Genomic DNA, 19,093 nt, shown 5'->3' on the forward strand with positions numbered 1-19,093 from the left:
ATTATTGTGGGCTTTAAACAATAGCTTTATTGAGATAGAACTTATGCACCATAAAATCCACCAATTTAAAGCCTACAATTCAGTGTTTTTGAGTATATTCACAGAATTGTCCAATCATTACCAGCATGTAATTTTAGAATATTTTTGTCATTCCAAAAAGAAACCACCTGCCCAGTAGCAATCACTCTTCCTCCCATCCCCAGCCCTAGGCAACTATTAATGTACTTTCTGTCTGCAGATTTGCCTACTCTGAGCATTTCCTATCAATGGAATCATACCATTGATGGTCTTTGTGACTGGCTTCTTTAACCTTGCATGTTGTAGCATTACTTTGTTCCTTTTAATTGCCAAATAGTATTCCATTGTATGGATTTTTCTTTACTTTTCATCATAAAAATTTTGAGACATGTAAAAGAAGAAAGTCTAGTATATTGAATCTCCTAATAGTCATCACCCAGCTTCACCAATTATCAATCAGCACTTTGGCCCATATTGTTTTATTTTTCTCCCCAAATATCATATAGTTTTATGTGTAAATATTTCATCTTATGACCTGCAAAGTCAGAATTTTTACAACCTTAATATCAGTACCATGCTGAAAACTTAACGATCATTCTTCATTATCATCAAATAGCTTGCCAATATGTAAATGCACCCTGCTGTTTCATTAAAAACATTTAGGTAGTTTATTTGAATCAAAATCTGGCAAGGTCCTCTCCTTCCAATAGTTTTAGTGGATGTACTCTAAGTCTCTTTTAATCGATAGAGTCTCTCTCTCTCTCTCTCTCTCTCCCCAATTTATTTGTGGAGAAATTGAATTGTTGGCCCTATAGAAACTCCCACTTTCTGGATTCACTGATGGTGCCCCTTTAATGTTGCTTTACATGTTCTTTTGTCCCTTGTATTTCCTGTAAATATACATATCTACAGCAGAGATCAGAACAATTTTTCTGTAACAGACAAGATAGTAATATTTCAGGTTTTGTGGGCCCTCCCACCTCTATTCAACTCTGCCATTGTAGTGTGAAAGCAGTCATAGGTAATATATAAATGGGTAGGACTATGTTCCAATAAAACTTAATTTACAAAACAGATAGTGGGCAGAGTCCTCATGTAGACACTTTATTGGATTCAGGTTTCATCTGTGAGTTATTTAATAGGTGTGCAAGTTGAATTTATACTACTAGCATGGTGCAGGAATACTGAGCCAAGAAATTAACCAAAAGATGGTTAAGGTCCTCAGAGCTCTGGAAAAAAGAATATCTTGGGATTAAACAGTATGTCCTCAGGGGTCAAAATTCACGGCAACATAATGTATTTTTTTATGAATTAAAGTATAACACTTGTAGTATGGTGCTGATAAAAAGAATAAAGCAGGTATCTTCAAAGTTCCCATATGCAGTATAATAAAAAATGTTCTCCTTGGAGAAGTTTCTGTTCAAGTCCTTTGCCCATGTTTTAATTGAGTTGCTTTTCTTCTTAGAGTGGAGTCGTGTGAGTTCTTTATATATTTTGGAGATTAAACCCTTGTCTGAAGTATCATTGGCAAATATGTTTTCCCATACAGTTGGTTCTCTTTTCATTTTAATACCATTACTTGAACGACAATTAAAAAAGTGTTCTAAGGCTGAGGCATTTTGGGGACTGTGAATTGTTTCCAAAGTAGATCAAGAATAAAATCATTACTATAATTTGTTATGAAAATTTTACCAGAAATTTTGCTTAACAGTAAATCATCCTGGATTGAGTGAATAAGAGTAAGGATTGAGAGGGTTGCATAGATGAATCTGTGCTGTAGGCAAAATTCTTCTTTCTATAGCTCACTCCTTCCAACTCATGCATGTTAGACAGAAAACTAGAACTTGTCAAATACAATCTATAGTCAATGGTTAGAGAGCATTAGCTTTGGAGGTAAAAATATCAGAGTTGACACCCTGGTTCTTTTCATTACTAGCTGTGTGACCTGGGGAAAGTTACTTACCCTCTCTGTGCCTCATTTCCCTCATTTGTGAAATGGAGATAATTAGAACTACCTCACAATATTGTTTGTGAAGATTAATTGAGAAGTATTTCCTGAGGGGTTGTGTGAGCTCAGTAAAGAGAGAAATCAGCCCTGACCAGTGCGGCTTGGTTGGTTGGGAATTGTCCTGCAAAGTGAAATGTCACCAGTTTGATTTCTCATCAGGGCACATGCCTGGTTGCAGGTTCAGAGGCAACTGATTGATGTTCCTCTCTCACATCAATGTTTCCGTCCCTCATTTTCTCCATTCCTTCCCCTCTAAAAATAAATAAATAAAATCTTTTTAAAAAGAGAGAGAAATCATTTTTCATTTCTACTGCCACTATTTTCTTAATTTCTTGTCCGATCCATTGTTTTCACTTCATGCAAAACTTCCATCATGTCACATGTTTGCTTAGAACCCCTAAGTAACTCCCTAGCATTCACAAGGTAAAAGTAAAATTCCTTGGCCTGGAAAGTGCAGTCATGCCCATAACCTGTACTAGTTATGTATTCTGTAAAAAAAATTTTTTTTACCAGAAGCTTAGCTGCTTAAAGCAACACACATTTATTAACTCACAGCTCCTGTGGGTCAGGAGTCCAAGCTTGGCTATATCTCCTGCTTCTGAGTCTCTAGTTGCAATCAAGGTCCTAGCTAGAGCTGTGGTCTCGCCTGAGGCTTGACAGGGAATCTACTTCCAAGCTAATGTGGTTAGTATAGCATTCAGATCCCTGTATGCTGTTATACTGAGGTTATTAGTTTCTTGCAGGATGTCAGCCAGGAGCCATCCTCAATTCCTTGCCATGTTGGTTTTTCCGCAGGGCAACTCACAACATGGCATCTTGCTGCATCAAAGTAAGCATGGGAGACAGTCCTCCAGCAAGATAAAAATTACAATCTTATATAACATAACCATGTACATCCTGTCTTCTTTGGTATATTCTACTGGTTAGAAGTGGGTCCTGCTCACACTCAAGGGGAGGAGATCACACAAATGTGTACCAATAAGAAGTAGGGATTGTGGGAATCATCTTAGAGTCTGTCCACACAAGAGCCAAGATGCAGATGCTGGCAGTTCATTTGCCAGCTCCACTTTTTATTTTTCTCAGCCCCTTAATGCACATATAGAAAATGGAGACAGAATGATTTTCTGTCTCATGGGGTTCTTAAGATGGTCAAATGAGGTAAATGATTTTGCACAGAACCTAACACACATACAACTCCTACCTACTTCAAGGTCTGTCTTAGGTCCCACTTTCTCCATGAGGGGTTGGCTAAATCTAATTATCTGAGTGAATCTCTTTTCCTATAACAGAAACTGCTTGGCTTACTCATAGTTTCTATGTTATTATATGCTGTCATGTGTCATTAATGAAACATTCATGATGCATATCTTATCTGTCTGATAAAACTGCCGGAAACTTAAGAACAAGGATTTTTTCTTTTTGTAAATAACAAACAGAAAATATTTGAATGTATAGGCTGCATTGGGCACTCTGATAAGCATTTTCTTATTTGTTCATTCTTTTTATCCTTAAACAACCCTTTGAAGTAAGTTCTATTATTACTCTCATTTTACAGATAAGGTAACTGCAGCTCAGAGAAGTTAAGTAACTTGCCCAAGGTTACACAGCTAGTTGAGGTCACACAGCTAGTCAGAGATGTCTGACTCTAGGAATGGGGCTCTTACTTGCCTCGTATGCTACCTCTTTTATATGGTCTAGAGAAGTACAGTGTACAAAGTAGTTGCTCATTTCAGTCTTTGATAAGTGAAAATTTGTGCATTGAGGGAAGATTGCACTAGAGAAATCTGGAGGAGTCCACTTGCCTGCTGATGTTCAAGATGGGGGACATGTTAGTTCTGGCATCATCGCCTGCTTGTTGATTTCTTCTGATGGTAAAAAAAAAAGCACCATGGCTACCAAATGGCCATATTCTGGGCAACCTTCTTTGGGGAACATAATTTAAGATCATAATCTGTGGTAAGATATGGCACCATGGAACTTACTGCAAACTGGTGTTTGTTTCTCATGATTCTCATAGTCATGAGAGGCTGTATTCCCATGAAGTTCATGCTGAGCTCTACTAGGCTCTCCCTTTGGAACACTCATCCTCGATCCCTGATCAACTCACCCATGTCGCAGGGCTAAGGCAATAAATTCCAGGGCTCTACAATGTGAATCATCTGTGAGAATTCACTTCCAGTTCTGAGAACAGGACCCTTGGGAAAACTAGGCACTGGGCCAGATGGAGTGACCAAGAGTGGCCTGGTCACTCTTAACCTAAGCCTCGACCTTCAGCAAAGTAGAGAACTAAACCACTTAGGAAATATTAGATGTTCCACCAGATGTTCTTTGGACCATATCTTCTGTTCTATCTGTTCAAGCACTGTTGTTCTGACTTGAATTTTATTTTTTGTCATTTCAGAATGAGGCCGACCAGAGGTGGTCTACCTTTTATGAAGAACAGTCCAAGCTTGCCAAAAATTACTCACTAGCAACAATTACGGATGTTACAGTCAAGCATCAGTTGCAGGCTCTTCAGCAAAATGGATTATTAGATGACAAGGACAAACGAGTATGTGAACATTCTGGTACAGATCCCAAGAGTTGAAATACTGTGGAATATTAAACAGTAATATCACCCACAGCTGCTTCCTTTACCTGCAAAGAGTGGCATGCTAACATTAAAAAGAGCTCTGGGCTTAGGTGGGGTGACCACATAATTTGTCATCCAAACTAGAATTCTTTTGAGAATGAAAGAAGACACATAATAATTATGTTAGGGACACAGTTAAACTGGGATTGTCTGGGCACTTCCTGAGGACCAGGCTGCTTAAAGAATACACCTAGTCTATGTCCATGGTTCTCCACTGGAGGTGATTTTGCCTCCAAGAGACATTTGACAATGTCTGGAGACATTTTGGGTAGCCACAATTTAAAGAGGGGTGCTACTGGCACCTAGTGGGTAGGAATGCTGCTAAACATTCTGCAATGCACAAGACAGACCCAAGAACAAGAATCATCTAGTCCAAAGTGTCAATGCCAAACTTGGGAAGGCTCACATTGTAGTCTAATCCTTCTCCCTTTCATTCCTGATTTTCCTCTGCAACCTGTTTTACAAGTGGCTAACAACCTTAGCTCAAACTGGTTTAGGGATGGGTGATTCACCTCTTTCTAAGACATCAGTTCCATATATGGGTTCCTCTAATTGATGGAAAGGTATTCCCTCCATTGAGTAGTAAGTGTTTACCTCCACTTTGTTCCACATTCTAAAGCCAAATTGCTCTTTCCTATAAAAGTCTTTAATGAATTCTTTACTCTGTCGATTTTCCTCTGTACAATGGTTTTGAGTCCACTAACCAGTCTTACTGTCTTCACTTTATCCATATCCTTGAACTGATCACAGCACTCTGAGTTGCTTCTGGTCTGCATGGAGGAGCAACAAGGTGACATTCTACACCCTGTGCTCTACATCTACTAAGACAGTTTAGGACTATATTAGCTTTTGTGTTGTGTTGTGGTGTGTGTGTGTGTGTGTGTGTGTGTGTGTGTGTGTGTGTGAGAGAGAGAGAGAGAGAGAGAGAGAGAGAGAGAGAGAGAGAGAGACAGTCAAATTCGTGATTGGCTCATATCAACATCAACTGTTAATGAAGTCTCTTAATGTTTCTCTGAAGCGATCCCTTTTAAAATTCTATTCTTAGGTAGCTTGTTTGTCCAAATTCAAGAAAGCCTACATTCATCCCTGTTAAAATAACATTTCTTATTCCATCTCTGTAGCCCAGGAGTCAACAAATTTTTCCTGTCAAGGTAAAGATAGAAAATATTTTAGGTTTTGTGAGATATATTGTCTCTATCACAATGAGTCAATTCTGCTGTTGTGGTGGGAAATCAGCTGTGTTCCAATAAAACCTTTAAAAACTAGGAAGCACTCAGAATTTGGTCTGCAGATCATAGTTTATAGACCCTTGATGTAATCTAATGAAATATTTTGATCTAAAAAAGTTGGCTGCTTTGGCTGGTGTGCCTCAGTGGATTGAGCGCTGGTCTGAAAACCAAAAGGTCACCAGTTTGATTCCCAGTCAGGGCACATGCTTGGGTTGGGGCGCTAGGTCTCCAGTTGGGGGTGTATGAAAGGTAGCTGATTGAGATTTCTCTCACACATTGATATTTAGTTCTCCCTCTCACTCACTCCCTTCCCCTCTCTTTAAAAATAAATACGGAAAATTTTTTAAATATTTAGCTATTTAACATCAAAGGCTTCTTTCTTTGTTGCTTATCCTCTGGAACTCTATTTTCTAATCTGCATCTATAAAGAAAAAAATACATGATAAGAAGAAAGATGAAACCATATGGCCCGTATCTTCCTACAAGTTGATATTTGTTTTTCTGCATTCTTTGGATCTAATTATCTAACTAGTTACTAATCCACATTATCTTATCCATCCCATGCTTCCCTGTCTTTCCCACAAAGACATCATGTGAAACTTTGCCCATTGGCTTGGTCTGGCTTAGGTGGAACACAAACATTGTGTTTTTAAAAGATCCCAGATAATTCTAATGTGCAGCCAGGATTGAACATCATTGAAATGCATGTAAGAGCTTGAAGTGTTTGGGAAGGGGGAGACTCAAAAATTCATGAATTCAGTGGGGAGAAAGAAGGGGGAGATTGAAAAAGCATGTAGAGAGGGAGATGATGAGGTGCTTTGTACCATGGGCTGATTCCTTTGCACAATGTAATGTTGCTGAAGTTTTAAGCATGGAATCGATTTTATGTTTTAGGATAATGACTCTTATAGCAGAGTGAAAGAGTAATGAAAGGGGGAAGTCAGGAAAGGGGAAATAGGGCCTTTCATCTTGTGTTTCTTAAATCACCTGTAGGAGAGAACCAGCCCTTCCTCCCTTTCTCCTTTTCTTCTTTATTACCAGTCCATCACAGATCAATACTTGTTTAAGTTCATTGATCTTATGCTTAGATGTCATGGAAATATTACGTGATTTTAAAGATTATAAACATGTATTCTCTCAAGGCATTTGCTAACTTGCACTGATCCATGGACCATATTTTGACTACTACTACTTTACTCTGTTACTGATGCCGACCTGCCTCATAGGGTCCGAGACATTGTGGATGAGATACAAGAAATTCACACAGACTACAGGGTCCTGTGGAGGAAAAGGGACTAGTGCGGCTTCTCTCTCAAGAGGAGAACACCCGACCCTTGCCTCGACAGGCTTTTATTGCTTTCCTGGGCATAAATGATGGTCCTCATTTACTAGGCAGAGGTTCACTTTGGGTGGTTACCTTTTACAGAAAACAAAGGAGAGGATGCCACTAATCACATCACAGAAGAAGGATATTTGCAAATGCAAAGGGAAAAGTAGTTGAACTGGTTACACTCTTCCTTGGAAGGTTTAGCATAGATTTTAGGAAGTCACTTTAAAGATATGCAGTAAACATTTTCTGTCTCAATTCAGGGTGAGGGAGTTTTAGCAAAAGCAAGTCTCAAAGCAACCTAGGTACACTGCAGGCCTGATTCCCCTCGGGAGAACCTATCCGTGGACATGGGTCCTGTGCATCTCCGAGTGGGGGCTGGGCCCACGTCACGTAGAACGGTCTCCTATATATTACCTTTGCTCTTTTGAACTGCACCTACAGGGTAAAGTTTAAACTTTTCAGTATGGCATAGAAGGTCCCTCATGATCTGGCCTCTGCTTACCTCTCCATTCCCACATCTTCCACTTCTCTCAATCAGCACATTCGTCTCTGTCCATCTCTCTTTTCTACTTCACCAGTTTCTGCTTCTCTTCCAAGACACAGCTCTAATGTCTTCTCCTCCTTGAAGCCATTCCTGAATCTCCAGGTTATTAAGTTATCCACTCCTCTCCATACTGCCACATTACTTTTTGGTGACAGTTACAGCCCTTGTCACTCTGTTATGTAATTATTGATATCATGGCTGCCTCACTGTCCCATGGCTGTAGGGTCCTTGAGGACCACTGATTTGTTCACGTTACAATTGTCAGAGTGTAGGACATAACAGATGTTCAATAAATGTACACTCAATGAATACTGAATGAAACAACAATTGCACTTCTCTGTGCATGGGTAAGTGAGAAATGGTTTGGGGATTTGGGTAGATCTGATTATTCCAGTCACTCTGCATATATTTATTACATGTTCATAAGGTTCTGCGCTAGTTGGTAGTGGGAAGATTGAACTGAGCTCTTTCTGCCCTACATAAAACAAGATACTTGGCAAAGAAGATGAGAACTGTTATTATTTTGAGGCATAAAAAAATTACATGGTCAAAAGGACATTAGCATTTTATTTAGCATGTTTTCCACTTTAACACTGTTTGTTATATTTAAGTCGCAGTTGAACACAATTCTAAATACAATGAGCACCATCTACAGTACTGGAAAAGTCTGTAAACCAAATAATCCACAGGAGTGCTTATTACTTGCAACCGGTAAGCTATTAATTTTGAGCAGTGATTATGACATTCACTTTTTTATTCCAAGTTTTAAAAATGAAATTGATGGTAGATAATATGTGCCTTTCAAACAGATAATCCAAAGATGAGAAGATTCCAAATATGTGTGTTTCAGTACATAGATGAACTTTTATCATTTAACAAAACTACATTTGTAAAGTCTGTCACATTCAAATGATTTAAATAAGTTAATTGTTAAATGACGTCAGTGGTTTATTTTCTCTGAAAAATATTTTGAAACTATAAGAAGGATGAGGAAATTCATGAATCATGAGATTTCATTTAGTAACTTTGTGACCTTAAATGTTTGCCGGTCTCATTTTTAATTCTTGAAAGTTCATGTGTTTACACATAAAAATTTTACAAATGAATGTTTATTTCCCTTTGGGTGGTTTGCAATAACAGGCTTGGAAGACATAATGCACAACAGCAAAGATTACAATGAAAGGCTCTGGGCTTGGGAAGGCTGGAGGTCTGAGGTCGGCAAGCAGCTGAGGCCATTATATGAAGAGTATGTGGTCCTGAAAAATGAGATGGCAAGAGAAAAGAGTAAGTTTGCTGGTCTGTAGTGGTCCTGAAGCTCTCTTTGTGGCCATGGGGCTATTTCTGATGAATCATTAAGGCTGCCCTTTGATACAAGGTATATCCCTAAGTTAATGATCATCTGCTGAACAATTCATGTTCACTGTCTCAGGAAAACTACTAGGGAATAAGGAAAGGTTAACTGATATTCTACAGTTTAAACAGCTTAGGAGTGAGACTCAACTACAGGGCCTCAAACAAATCAGTTGTCTGGGAAGGTCTCAGGCCCCTGAGGTTCCTGAGGTTGTCTCAGGATTGAGCAGGGTTTCTATATCTCAGAAAGAATGAGAGACAGAAACACCATTTCTCACCTAAATTCCCATCTAGCTAAAGTTCTCAAAGGTCATTTGTGTGTTTACCTCAGGGTGGTGTCACAGAAAGAAAAAAAAAATCAGATTAATTCAGACTGTAAACCCATTATTTTCTGCCGTTGTAATCATAACTCAAATCATGTGGTCATAAAAATGTTAATTAACATGGGCAGAAATTTTCATATCTCTTAACTTACTCTCCTGCCTGAATAATGAGTTGGAGCCATGGCATTATGAATAACTTTGTGCTTTGGTGATCACTGCCTCCTGGGGTTGAGCAAGGAAGAATTTGTTTCATTTGTTGTTTCTAAATGTCTTTCATGGCCATGTAAACTCCTATTCTCTAGCTGGAGGTAAGCTGGAGACAGTAGGTCTTCACCATATCCTTGCATCCAAATATTGATTTCTCTCATCTTTGTGATCATCCATTGCCAATGTGCCTGTAAAAATAGAAATTATTAATATACACTTGCAAACTTCATTAGCTAATACCCTGAACACAAGCTCATGTTTCTTGATGATGAGACACTACATTGCACAGAGACATACTGCATATACATATGATTTGCAAATAAACACAGGCCCACTGTGGCAACGTCTAAGATGACTTGGGTTGAATTTGAAAATTTAAGGCCCTGAACAAAATGAGAACTTAAAAACTCAGATCCAATCACATCTTCTAACTGGAGGGTATGTGGGAGGGGATAATGGGGGGAAATGGGTGAAGGGTTTTCAGGAGCAACTATAAAGGACACATGGACAAAACCAAGGGGGGTGGATTCAGGGGAGGGAGGTGGGGATGGCTGGGGTTAGAGGGAATAGTGGGGGGGAAATGTAGACACCTGTACTTGAACAACTATAACATTTTTTAAAAATTTTTAAAAATAAAGCAAAAGATGCAAACTGACCTATGGAGACAGTAAAGAGACCCAGGGTTAGGACACTAGGAATACGCCTTTGTGTCTTACAAGTTGTGTGACCTTGGACAAATGACTTAACCATCTAAAATCAGGCTATTAATCTACACAGTGGAGATTAAAATAATGTCAATCTTGTAGAGTGTTTGAGGTTATGAGATGAGACAGTGCATTTAAATTTCTGGCACACAGCAGATGTTTAACAGATATTAGCTGGTGTTGTTATTCACTTGCATTCCTTTGAGGTGATACTTAGAAGGGCAATAAAAATGTGACAGATCTTTGCATTTTTTTTTTGAACTTTGGGGCAAGGCTAATCCATGTATATACTGTGCTTTATCTTTTCCCTTCCTTTATGTTCTTCTCTTTCTTCTTTTTCAAAACAGATTACGAGGACTATGGGGATTATTGGAGAGGAGATTATGAAACAGAGGGGACAAGTGACTATGGATATAGCCGCAACCAGTTGATTAAAGATGTGGAAAGTACTTTTGAAGAGGTAACCAAGGAATTGTACCCCGAGACAGATGTAGAGCAGTGCATGGGAAGAAAGGACAGTGACCAAAGGCATTCTGGCTTGTTCTTAATGCTGGTCAGCTGTTCCCAGCCTTCATAGTTATGGAATATCAGAAGTTGAAAAGATTTTTTAAAATAACAGGGCAACTCCTACAGATAATCAGAATTGCTCAACCCGCCTCCCCTTTTCAGCCACTAACCAGCAATTACCAACAGCAAAATTAGAAGAAGGAAAGATTATAGGAAGGAACCATATTTTAGATTATAAGAAGGAATGATCTTGGTGAGCTCCCTGGGGCTGGCATTCTATTCCATTGTTAGCAGAGCCATTGGTTTTGTTTCCTTCTTCAGGACAATCGATACTATTTTTTCTTTATGTTTGACTAAGGAAGGCTTTATAGGAAAGGGAGAGTCCTATGAGTAAAAGTGTCCCATGGACATTTCTTAATGTCTCTATCTTCCTTCATTTTGGTCCCTATATCTCCCCCTTTACTCCTGTGCCTGCAAACATCTTATGTGTGGCTACTCTGTCATAGACATAGTTTTGGGCAGAGTTATCAAAAATAGAAGCAGGACAAATACCTTCCCCCAAAAAGAAATGGGCAAAAGATTTGAAAAGGTACCTCATCAAAGAAATGGCAAATAAGCAAGTAAAACATTATTAGGAAAATTCAAATGAAAACCATGATTATAGATACAGAGAACAGAGTGACAGCTGTCAGAGGGGAGAGGATAGGGAGGCTGGGTGAAAAAGGGGAAGGGATTAAGCAAAACAAAAAGCTCATAGATGTGGACAACAGTATGATGACTACCCGAGGGGAAGAGGGTGGTAAAGGGAAGTAGAAGAGGGTAAAAGGGGGTATAAATGGTGACAGAGCATGGTGAGCACACAATATAATATACAGATGATGCATCATAGACTTGTACCCCTGAAACCTATATAATTTTATTAACCAATGTCATCTCAATGCATTTTTAAAAAGACACCAGAATATCTGTGATTTAAAACGACTGAAAATACCAAGTGTTGGTGAAAGTATGTTGATACTTGGGCCCTTATACGCTGCTGACAGAAATGTCAAATCGTATAGCCACTTTCGAAAGTAGTTTGACAATTTCTTAAAAGTGAAGCATACCATATGACTAAGGTATTCCACTCTTAGGTGTCTATATGAGAGAAATGAAAATATATATCCATACAAAGGCTTATCCATGAATGTTCATGGAAGCATTATTCATAAGAGCCCCAAATTGGAAACAACTGGTGAATTTTATCCAGGAGATATTAAATGAAGCAAACTCTGATGTATTCATACAATGAAATGCTACTCAGCAATAAAAAAGAATGAAGTATTGATGCATGCAGTAACATGGATAAACCTAAAAAGCATTATGCCAAGTGAAAGAAGCCAGACACAAAAGGTCACATATTGTGCGATATCATTTATATGAAATGTCCAGAAGAAGAAAAAGTATACAGACTTAAATCAGTTCAGTGATTACCTGGGGCTCAGAGTGGCAGTGGAATAGACTGTAAATGGGCACAAGGAAACTTTCAGGGGGAAGGAAACGTTATAAAACTGTGCGGTAGTAATGGTTGCCCAACAATATAAATGAAACTACACTTAAAGCTGAGTGAATTTTATGGTATATAAGTGACATTTCAAATTAAAAACAAAGGAAGTAGGGAGCATCTTAGAAATGAAGATTTTTGCATCTGCTTTCATTTTGGGACATGTATTCCTCCAGGTGTGTGTATTGGTTTATGCAGCAGAGATAATTATCATCAACATCCGGAAAAAAGGAATGCTTTCAAACTCTCCAGAACATTTGAGAGGAAAAAGAATTAGAATTTAGGGAAATTCTACTTGTCTAAAGAAGCTTCTATTTTTCGTGTCAAGGATTGGAAATAGGAGCAGGCTTCTCTTGGTCTTAAACTTTCTTCCTGGTCTTTTCAGATTAAACCATTATATGAAAATCTTCATGCTTATGTGAGGGCAAAGTTGATGGACACCTACCCTTCCCGCATCAGTCCGACTGGATGCCTCCCTGCCCACTTGCTTGGTAAGAAACTCCACAAATCTCTTGTGTACTTTGCCCTATGTTATTTCCACCAATAAAGTTGTTTTTTGGGAGTGAAGCCTAACATAAAATTTTTGAAAAATTCTGTGAATGGAATTAGTAACATTATAGAAATCACATTTGAAAGCACTGTTTTCAATAGAACATTTTAAATCATTCTCTATTACATTACTTTGTTTTGTACATAACCAGTTATTATTTTGACTACAACCCAAAGGATAAACAGGTTATTTAAGATAGCTAGAGAAAAAACTCCAAGTTCAAATGAGAGTGGAAATGGGGGAAAATGTCTTACTCTTCAAACTGGTTGCCTAAGCTCTTGAGTTGGAATTTGAGATTTTAGTATCACGTTGTTCGAAGAAAGAAGCTTGGTTGGCTGGAGGTAGTTAGCCATGAGAGAAAGTACTCGAATTCAAGTATAGCCTAAAATAAAGCTTCATACACTCATTCTAAACTGTAACAATTACTTTTGCTGAAAAGTACTTGGTTTGGAATCACATGAGTAATGAATGACATCTTCATCATGAAAGAAGATGCCCAGCTTAGGAGGAAAACCAATCTTCCAAGAATTTTGGATTGTGCCACAAGGCCTTTGTAAACCATGCAAGACCCGGGGCCCTTTATCGAACCTCCTAATTCTCCTCCAGGGAGTGGCTATTCTCCATTTCCCTCTCTATCACCCCAGAGGCTGAGGCCAAATAAAATCTGTGTGTTTGAAAACTTCATGTCATGTATACATAATATTCCTACTACAGTCAAGCTAAGTTACTGGAAGCTAAAAATGCGCTCTCCAGTGTCTTTGGCAGGCATTCTTCAGTAATTTAGTTTCTGTTTAAGTCTGCTTTATTTGATGTGGCTTTTCTTCCTTCCAAGGTAAACTATTTTATTGCCTCATGGCACTAATTATAAGAAAGTTCCACCTTGTGTGGGACTGAATTAACACCCCTCTAATGCCTTTCATTCATTATGCCTAATTCTGTGTTATGAAATTACTCTGGGTATACCCATTATTTTACAAGATGGCCTTCCCGATATTTGTAAATAACCACCATAGAAGACATAACATAGCACCTGGCACAAGAATATGTATTCAATATATTTTAGTGAGTATTATTGTTATCATCATGTATGTACTGTTTTCTTAATTTAAGTTAAATATCCTACCCAGATTTATAACCAGTCTTTAAAATGTCTCCTTTCTTATTGCTCTCCTTTGGATAAGCTATCCTTTGTTGATGTCCCTCTTCAAACACCATGCCCACAACTAAACCTGCCCTCATTCCAGATGAGGTTTGACCAACATAGACTAAAAATGGTACTATGGTTTCCTTTGTTCTAGACACTATATTCATTTATGTTAGGGTTCCACTTGTGTTTTGGAAGCCATGCCCTACTGTTTGTTGTGTCCCTTTTGGTCTTTTACATGTGAACTATATTTCAGCCCAATGTCACATATCACATATTTCTATAGTGGGTAGTTAGGCTTTTCTTTAAAGCATGTTTTCTTTGGAGTATTCTTCATGTAATTATGTTGCCCAATTTCTTTTGTGTCAGGATTCTGGTCCTGCTATTAAATTGACTTTTTCTAGATACATTTTTCCTTTTAGGGTGTCTGGCCTTGAAATGCAATTTAACATTTATTTGAGATGTTTAAAAAAATTACTGAGTTAAGCATACTACTATATTATAATAATAAAAGTGAAAGTCACTAGTTAGAGATTCCTCAATGATGATCCTATATGATCTCGGTTGAATCCAACATTAGGGATTACCAATAGTTTAATTTGTAGTCTTTTGTCCCTTGGATGATGAATTATAGAAATATGATTCTCATCTATAGTAGCTATGATGTTATATATATTAATAAAACGTGCCTTTGAACTTTAATTTTAAAAGAGAGAAACTAGGATGATTCCCTAATGAGTTTTGCCTAACCACATAATCTGCCATTTAAAACTTTTAGAGAAAATATAAAAAGAAAGGAGTATCGAGAATTTAAAATAAGAGAAGAGAAAAAGAGATAGAGAAAAGGAAGTACAGAAACTAGACTAAATTGAATTTACTATGTGGCTTGTTTACCAATCTCACCTCATGCACTACATAAATATCAGGTCTATATTTCTGCTGTCTTTGTCACATATTAACAAAATGTTTTTTTTAATAGGTGATATGTGGGGTAGATTTTGGACAAATCTGTATGATTTGACAGCCCCCTTTCCAGAAAAACCAACCATAGATGTTACTGCTGCAATGGTTGCCCAGGTAAGAAGAAGAGACCTTGAAGACCAAATCTTAATTCTCAACTTCATTTCTTTATAAGCCATCTTTTTCTTCCCATCTGTAGTATATGAAACCATATAATAAACATTTCAGGCTAATTTCAGTTTATTCCTTATGCTGCTATCTCTTCATGGAAAAGTGGTTTATGATGTCAATGACATCAAGTACTTTAAATAACAGATAGGGTATTGATCTTACTGAGAGATATTAAAAATGGAGATGATCTGAGGTTTCCATTAAGCAGTAAGATGTGGAATTATCAGCTGATTGGCCACATTCTTTCCAAAGTTAGTCCTTACTAAGAAATCAGTCAGTAATATCTATGAATAGTGAAAAAAAAAATCATTAAATTTTTGCATATTTAAAAGTTATTGTTGTTTTTTATTTTTAAATTTTAACTTTATTTGTATTGTTAGCACTATTACAAATGTCCTCATCATCCCCACCCCCTTGCCCACCTCCACCCAGTCTCCACTTCCTCGTCTCTCAGACCATCACCACCACACTGTTGTCTGTGTCTATGGGTCATGCATAGGTGTTCTGTGGCTAATCCCTTCACCTCCTTTCATCCAGTATCTCCTTCTCCCTACCCTCTGACAGCTGTCAGTCTGTCCCATGTGTCCATGCCTTATTGTTAAAAATATTATGGAAGTCTTTAAAATAATTTTTAAGTCACTTTTCTGTTGTCATCTTGGTGTGATTGTTTAAATTCCTTGTGGTCCCTTCCAATGATGAAATCAATTATCATTATATACTTTTATATAATTATATAGTTTTACCAAAGTTATAAAGTTATAATTATATATTTTTAAATTCAGGTAATACAGTCTACATTTCTGGGTAAAATCCACAGTCCTACCTCTATTGGCTGTATACAATTTCTTCAGACAGTTGCATCATAATCGACTTTACATTTTAGGCATTGCTGGACTGTTTTGCTTGTTGAAAGTTTTAAATCTGTAAGCAGCAATGCAGCGAACATCCTCACATACATAGCATACTCCTGGGAAAAGCCACAGCTGAATAAAAACACGGAACTGTAAGGGCTTTCAGACTCCTGTAGCTGTTGTAACCCCATTTTATAGTTGAGCAGCAGCAGAGGCCCATTTTTATATCTCCCCTTAGCCTATCTACAGTATTTTTATACCCATCATATCTCCTAATGTTGTCTCTATAGTAAACCAATGAGACTATGAGGACAGGTACTGGGATAGTTCATGTTGTAGGTGAGAAAACCGAGGCTCAGGTAAACAACTCGCCCAAGTCACAAAGACAGTCAGTGGCTACCAAGGTTTGAACTGAGAACACCTAGTATTTCTACTGTGGTTTTCTACTTATTCATTCTTTATTTAACAGATGGTAACTGTTCTTAGTAGTCTATACTGTTTTGGCATACTTTCATTCTGCTCAAGAAAGGCATACTCATTAATACCAATATTGCCTGACATTAAGCCTTTATAGGTCAATAATTTTAAAAAGCCATAGTGTCATATCCTGTTTCATATCCCCAGGGCTGACACAGGAGAAAAACCAGACTCAACTGGTCTTCAAGATCAGAGGAAGTTTTCTGTGTTACTAGAAGTGATTCATGAAGTATCTGTCAGTTATACAACTTAGTTTGCCTGATGTAGGCCTTATCTCCAAAGAAATGTCAGCTCCAGGGACACTGGCTCCCAGAAGAGTTTGCTGGATGGGAAACATCTACTGCTGCCCCTCTCTGCTTCCAGAATATTCTGAAGTTTAGATTCCCATGGAGACTATGAAGTCAAGGCCCAACTACACATTGGCTACTGGGTCACATGTAGGCCTTTTTGGTTCCAAAGCTCGTGACTTCACGTTCATGTTAATGTTTGCATCTTCCAACCACGGAGCCTAATATCAGGGCCTTACTCCTTGAATGAGCTCAATCAATAATTGTTGGCTTGCATTAGATAGCTTCTAACGAAGAGGTCGTTGTTTATATTTATACTTGGAATATAAAGAATAAAGACAAAAAGGCCATCACATATGATGTTACCCAGTCTGTGAATATTTTCATGCATTTCCTCATTAAGATTGTATACTATATAAGTGGTTTACATATTCTATTATTCACTTGCTAATTTGTTATATTTTCCATTTCAAAGTCATCATTTTTTATTTAACCATTGTAGTGGTTGTTTTTACTTCTCTTATTAAAATCAGTTTACATGATTTATACCTTAAATTTACACAAGGTTGTATGCCAAATATGTTTTAATTAAAAACAATAATAAAAAACATCACTTTAAATTTAATTCTTTGACCTAATTTCTGAGAAGTTCCTAGGTTAGTTTTCTAGAGACAGGACTACTGAGACAAAGAATATAAATACTATGAAAACTGCCCATACATGTTGTCCAATAGCCACCCAGAAAGGTTATGCCTATGTATATATCTAACACAAAGAATGCTATTTTTTAATGCTAGAATTAAATGCTGTTCTTTTTGTTTCCAGTCCTGGGATGCACAGAGGATATTCAAGGAGGCTGAGAAGTTCTTTGTGTCTGTGGGCCTTTTTAATATGACTCAAGGATTCTGGGATAACTCCATGCTAACTAAGCCAGATGACGGCCGGGAAGTGGTCTGCCACCCCACAGCTTGGGATCTGGGGAAAAAAGACTTCAGGTAATGAGGCTGATACACAGCTGATACTAAAATTGGAGTCAATGGAGAAAGGGAAGAGGATGAATTGGAATTCCTTCTCTGCCTCTCTGAGCACAGAAAAAATGAATGAACTTGCCTTTAACGAAGGCTGAGAGTCCATGAGAGCACATCTGGGCTTTCTCAGAAAAGTGGGATTGTCAGCAGGATTGTGAGGCAAATTGTTCAACCTTTGGACAATTTGCCTCATATGAAATAATATGTACCCATTAGAGTTGCATGGTCATGGGTATGGTGGTGCCCCCATTTGGAAAGTTTTGGTGCTAAGATTTATGTGAGATGGATGTGTGAAACAGGCTTTGATCTTCCCCTCCACATGAGTGAGACGGGACAGGTGGATAAATAAGCTGGGATAAAAGAAAGTGGTGGTATTATAAGAGAAACAGAGAATACTCAGTGGAGGTATTGGAAGACAACTGACGACACCTGAAATAGCAGATAGGTTCAGACAGGGCTTTTCAGGTGGCATTTGAATTGGGCTTGAAAGACAAGAAGTGTTCAGGCAGACAGAGCTAGGAGGAGTACTCCAGGCTGGAGGAATAGCAGGACTAAATGCAGAGAGGCAGGACCTGGCATTGTGTCCCGGAGTCAGCAGATTAGCCTAGAAAAAGGGGCTGTGAAGAAGGGTCTGTGTGATAGGGCATAATGGGCACAGGCTTTCAAATCCCAGGTGCCACTTAATGATTAGGCAACTTTGGGCAAGGTATTTAACCTTCTTGGGTTTCAGTTTCCTTAATTATAAAGTGGAATAGCAATTCCCAGTTTGGAGGTTTGCGAGCTTCTTAGGTTGGATTCCTGAGCTTGAGACGAAGATTCTTTATAAGTGCTGCATTGAGGAACAGCTCTCAAGCAAAGGGGAGTGAGGAAAGCAGAATGGGGCAGGTGAAAATTTTAAATAAGGATGTGGTCTGAGCTGGACACTTGCCTCAGCTTCACCCCACAGGGCTCTCTGGAGCAAGATTTGTACCAGAGTTGGTCATACCTTGAGACAAGGTGTATGAAATCTACTAATATATACCCCCACATTAGTCAGTCATTGACTGTGGACTGCCGGAGTGGGGAGAACATGACCTCCTTATTAGGGTACCTCACATTTAGCCAAAGACAGTGAAGAAGGAAGCAGCTATTGGCCTTTAAAGGGCCATGCCTCAGGCAACTAGGTGAATCTGCTTGGTAAAGTAGATCTGGCCAGGACCCCAGCACCATCCACTGGAGTAGCAGCTGGCA

The 19,093-nt window shown here is 38.3% G+C and overlaps 1 protein-coding gene across 1 annotated transcript in view; it reads left to right on the forward strand.

Annotated features, from left to right (window-relative positions):
• Nucleotides 1-19,093, forward strand: part of ACE2 (angiotensin converting enzyme 2) — a 43,542-nt gene that overhangs the window by 6,035 nt on the left and 18,414 nt on the right. The window contains exons 3-9 of the mRNA XM_045855921.1: nucleotides 4,428-4,577; nucleotides 8,373-8,472; nucleotides 8,902-9,045; nucleotides 10,693-10,805; nucleotides 12,781-12,886; nucleotides 15,069-15,166; nucleotides 17,661-17,830. Of these exons, the coding sequence (XP_045711877.1) occupies nucleotides 4,428-4,577; nucleotides 8,373-8,472; nucleotides 8,902-9,045; nucleotides 10,693-10,805; nucleotides 12,781-12,886; nucleotides 15,069-15,166; nucleotides 17,661-17,830 (881 nt within the window). The remainder of the gene's footprint in view (nucleotides 1-4,427; nucleotides 4,578-8,372; nucleotides 8,473-8,901; nucleotides 9,046-10,692; nucleotides 10,806-12,780; nucleotides 12,887-15,068; nucleotides 15,167-17,660; nucleotides 17,831-19,093) is intronic.

The sequence above is a fragment of the Phyllostomus hastatus genome, unplaced genomic scaffold (genome assembly GCF_019186645.2).
Source record: "Phyllostomus hastatus isolate PE091 unplaced genomic scaffold, TTU_PhHast_1.1 phas_scaffold_12, whole genome shotgun sequence".
Classification (NCBI taxonomy): domain Eukaryota; kingdom Metazoa; phylum Chordata; class Mammalia; order Chiroptera; family Phyllostomidae; genus Phyllostomus; species Phyllostomus hastatus.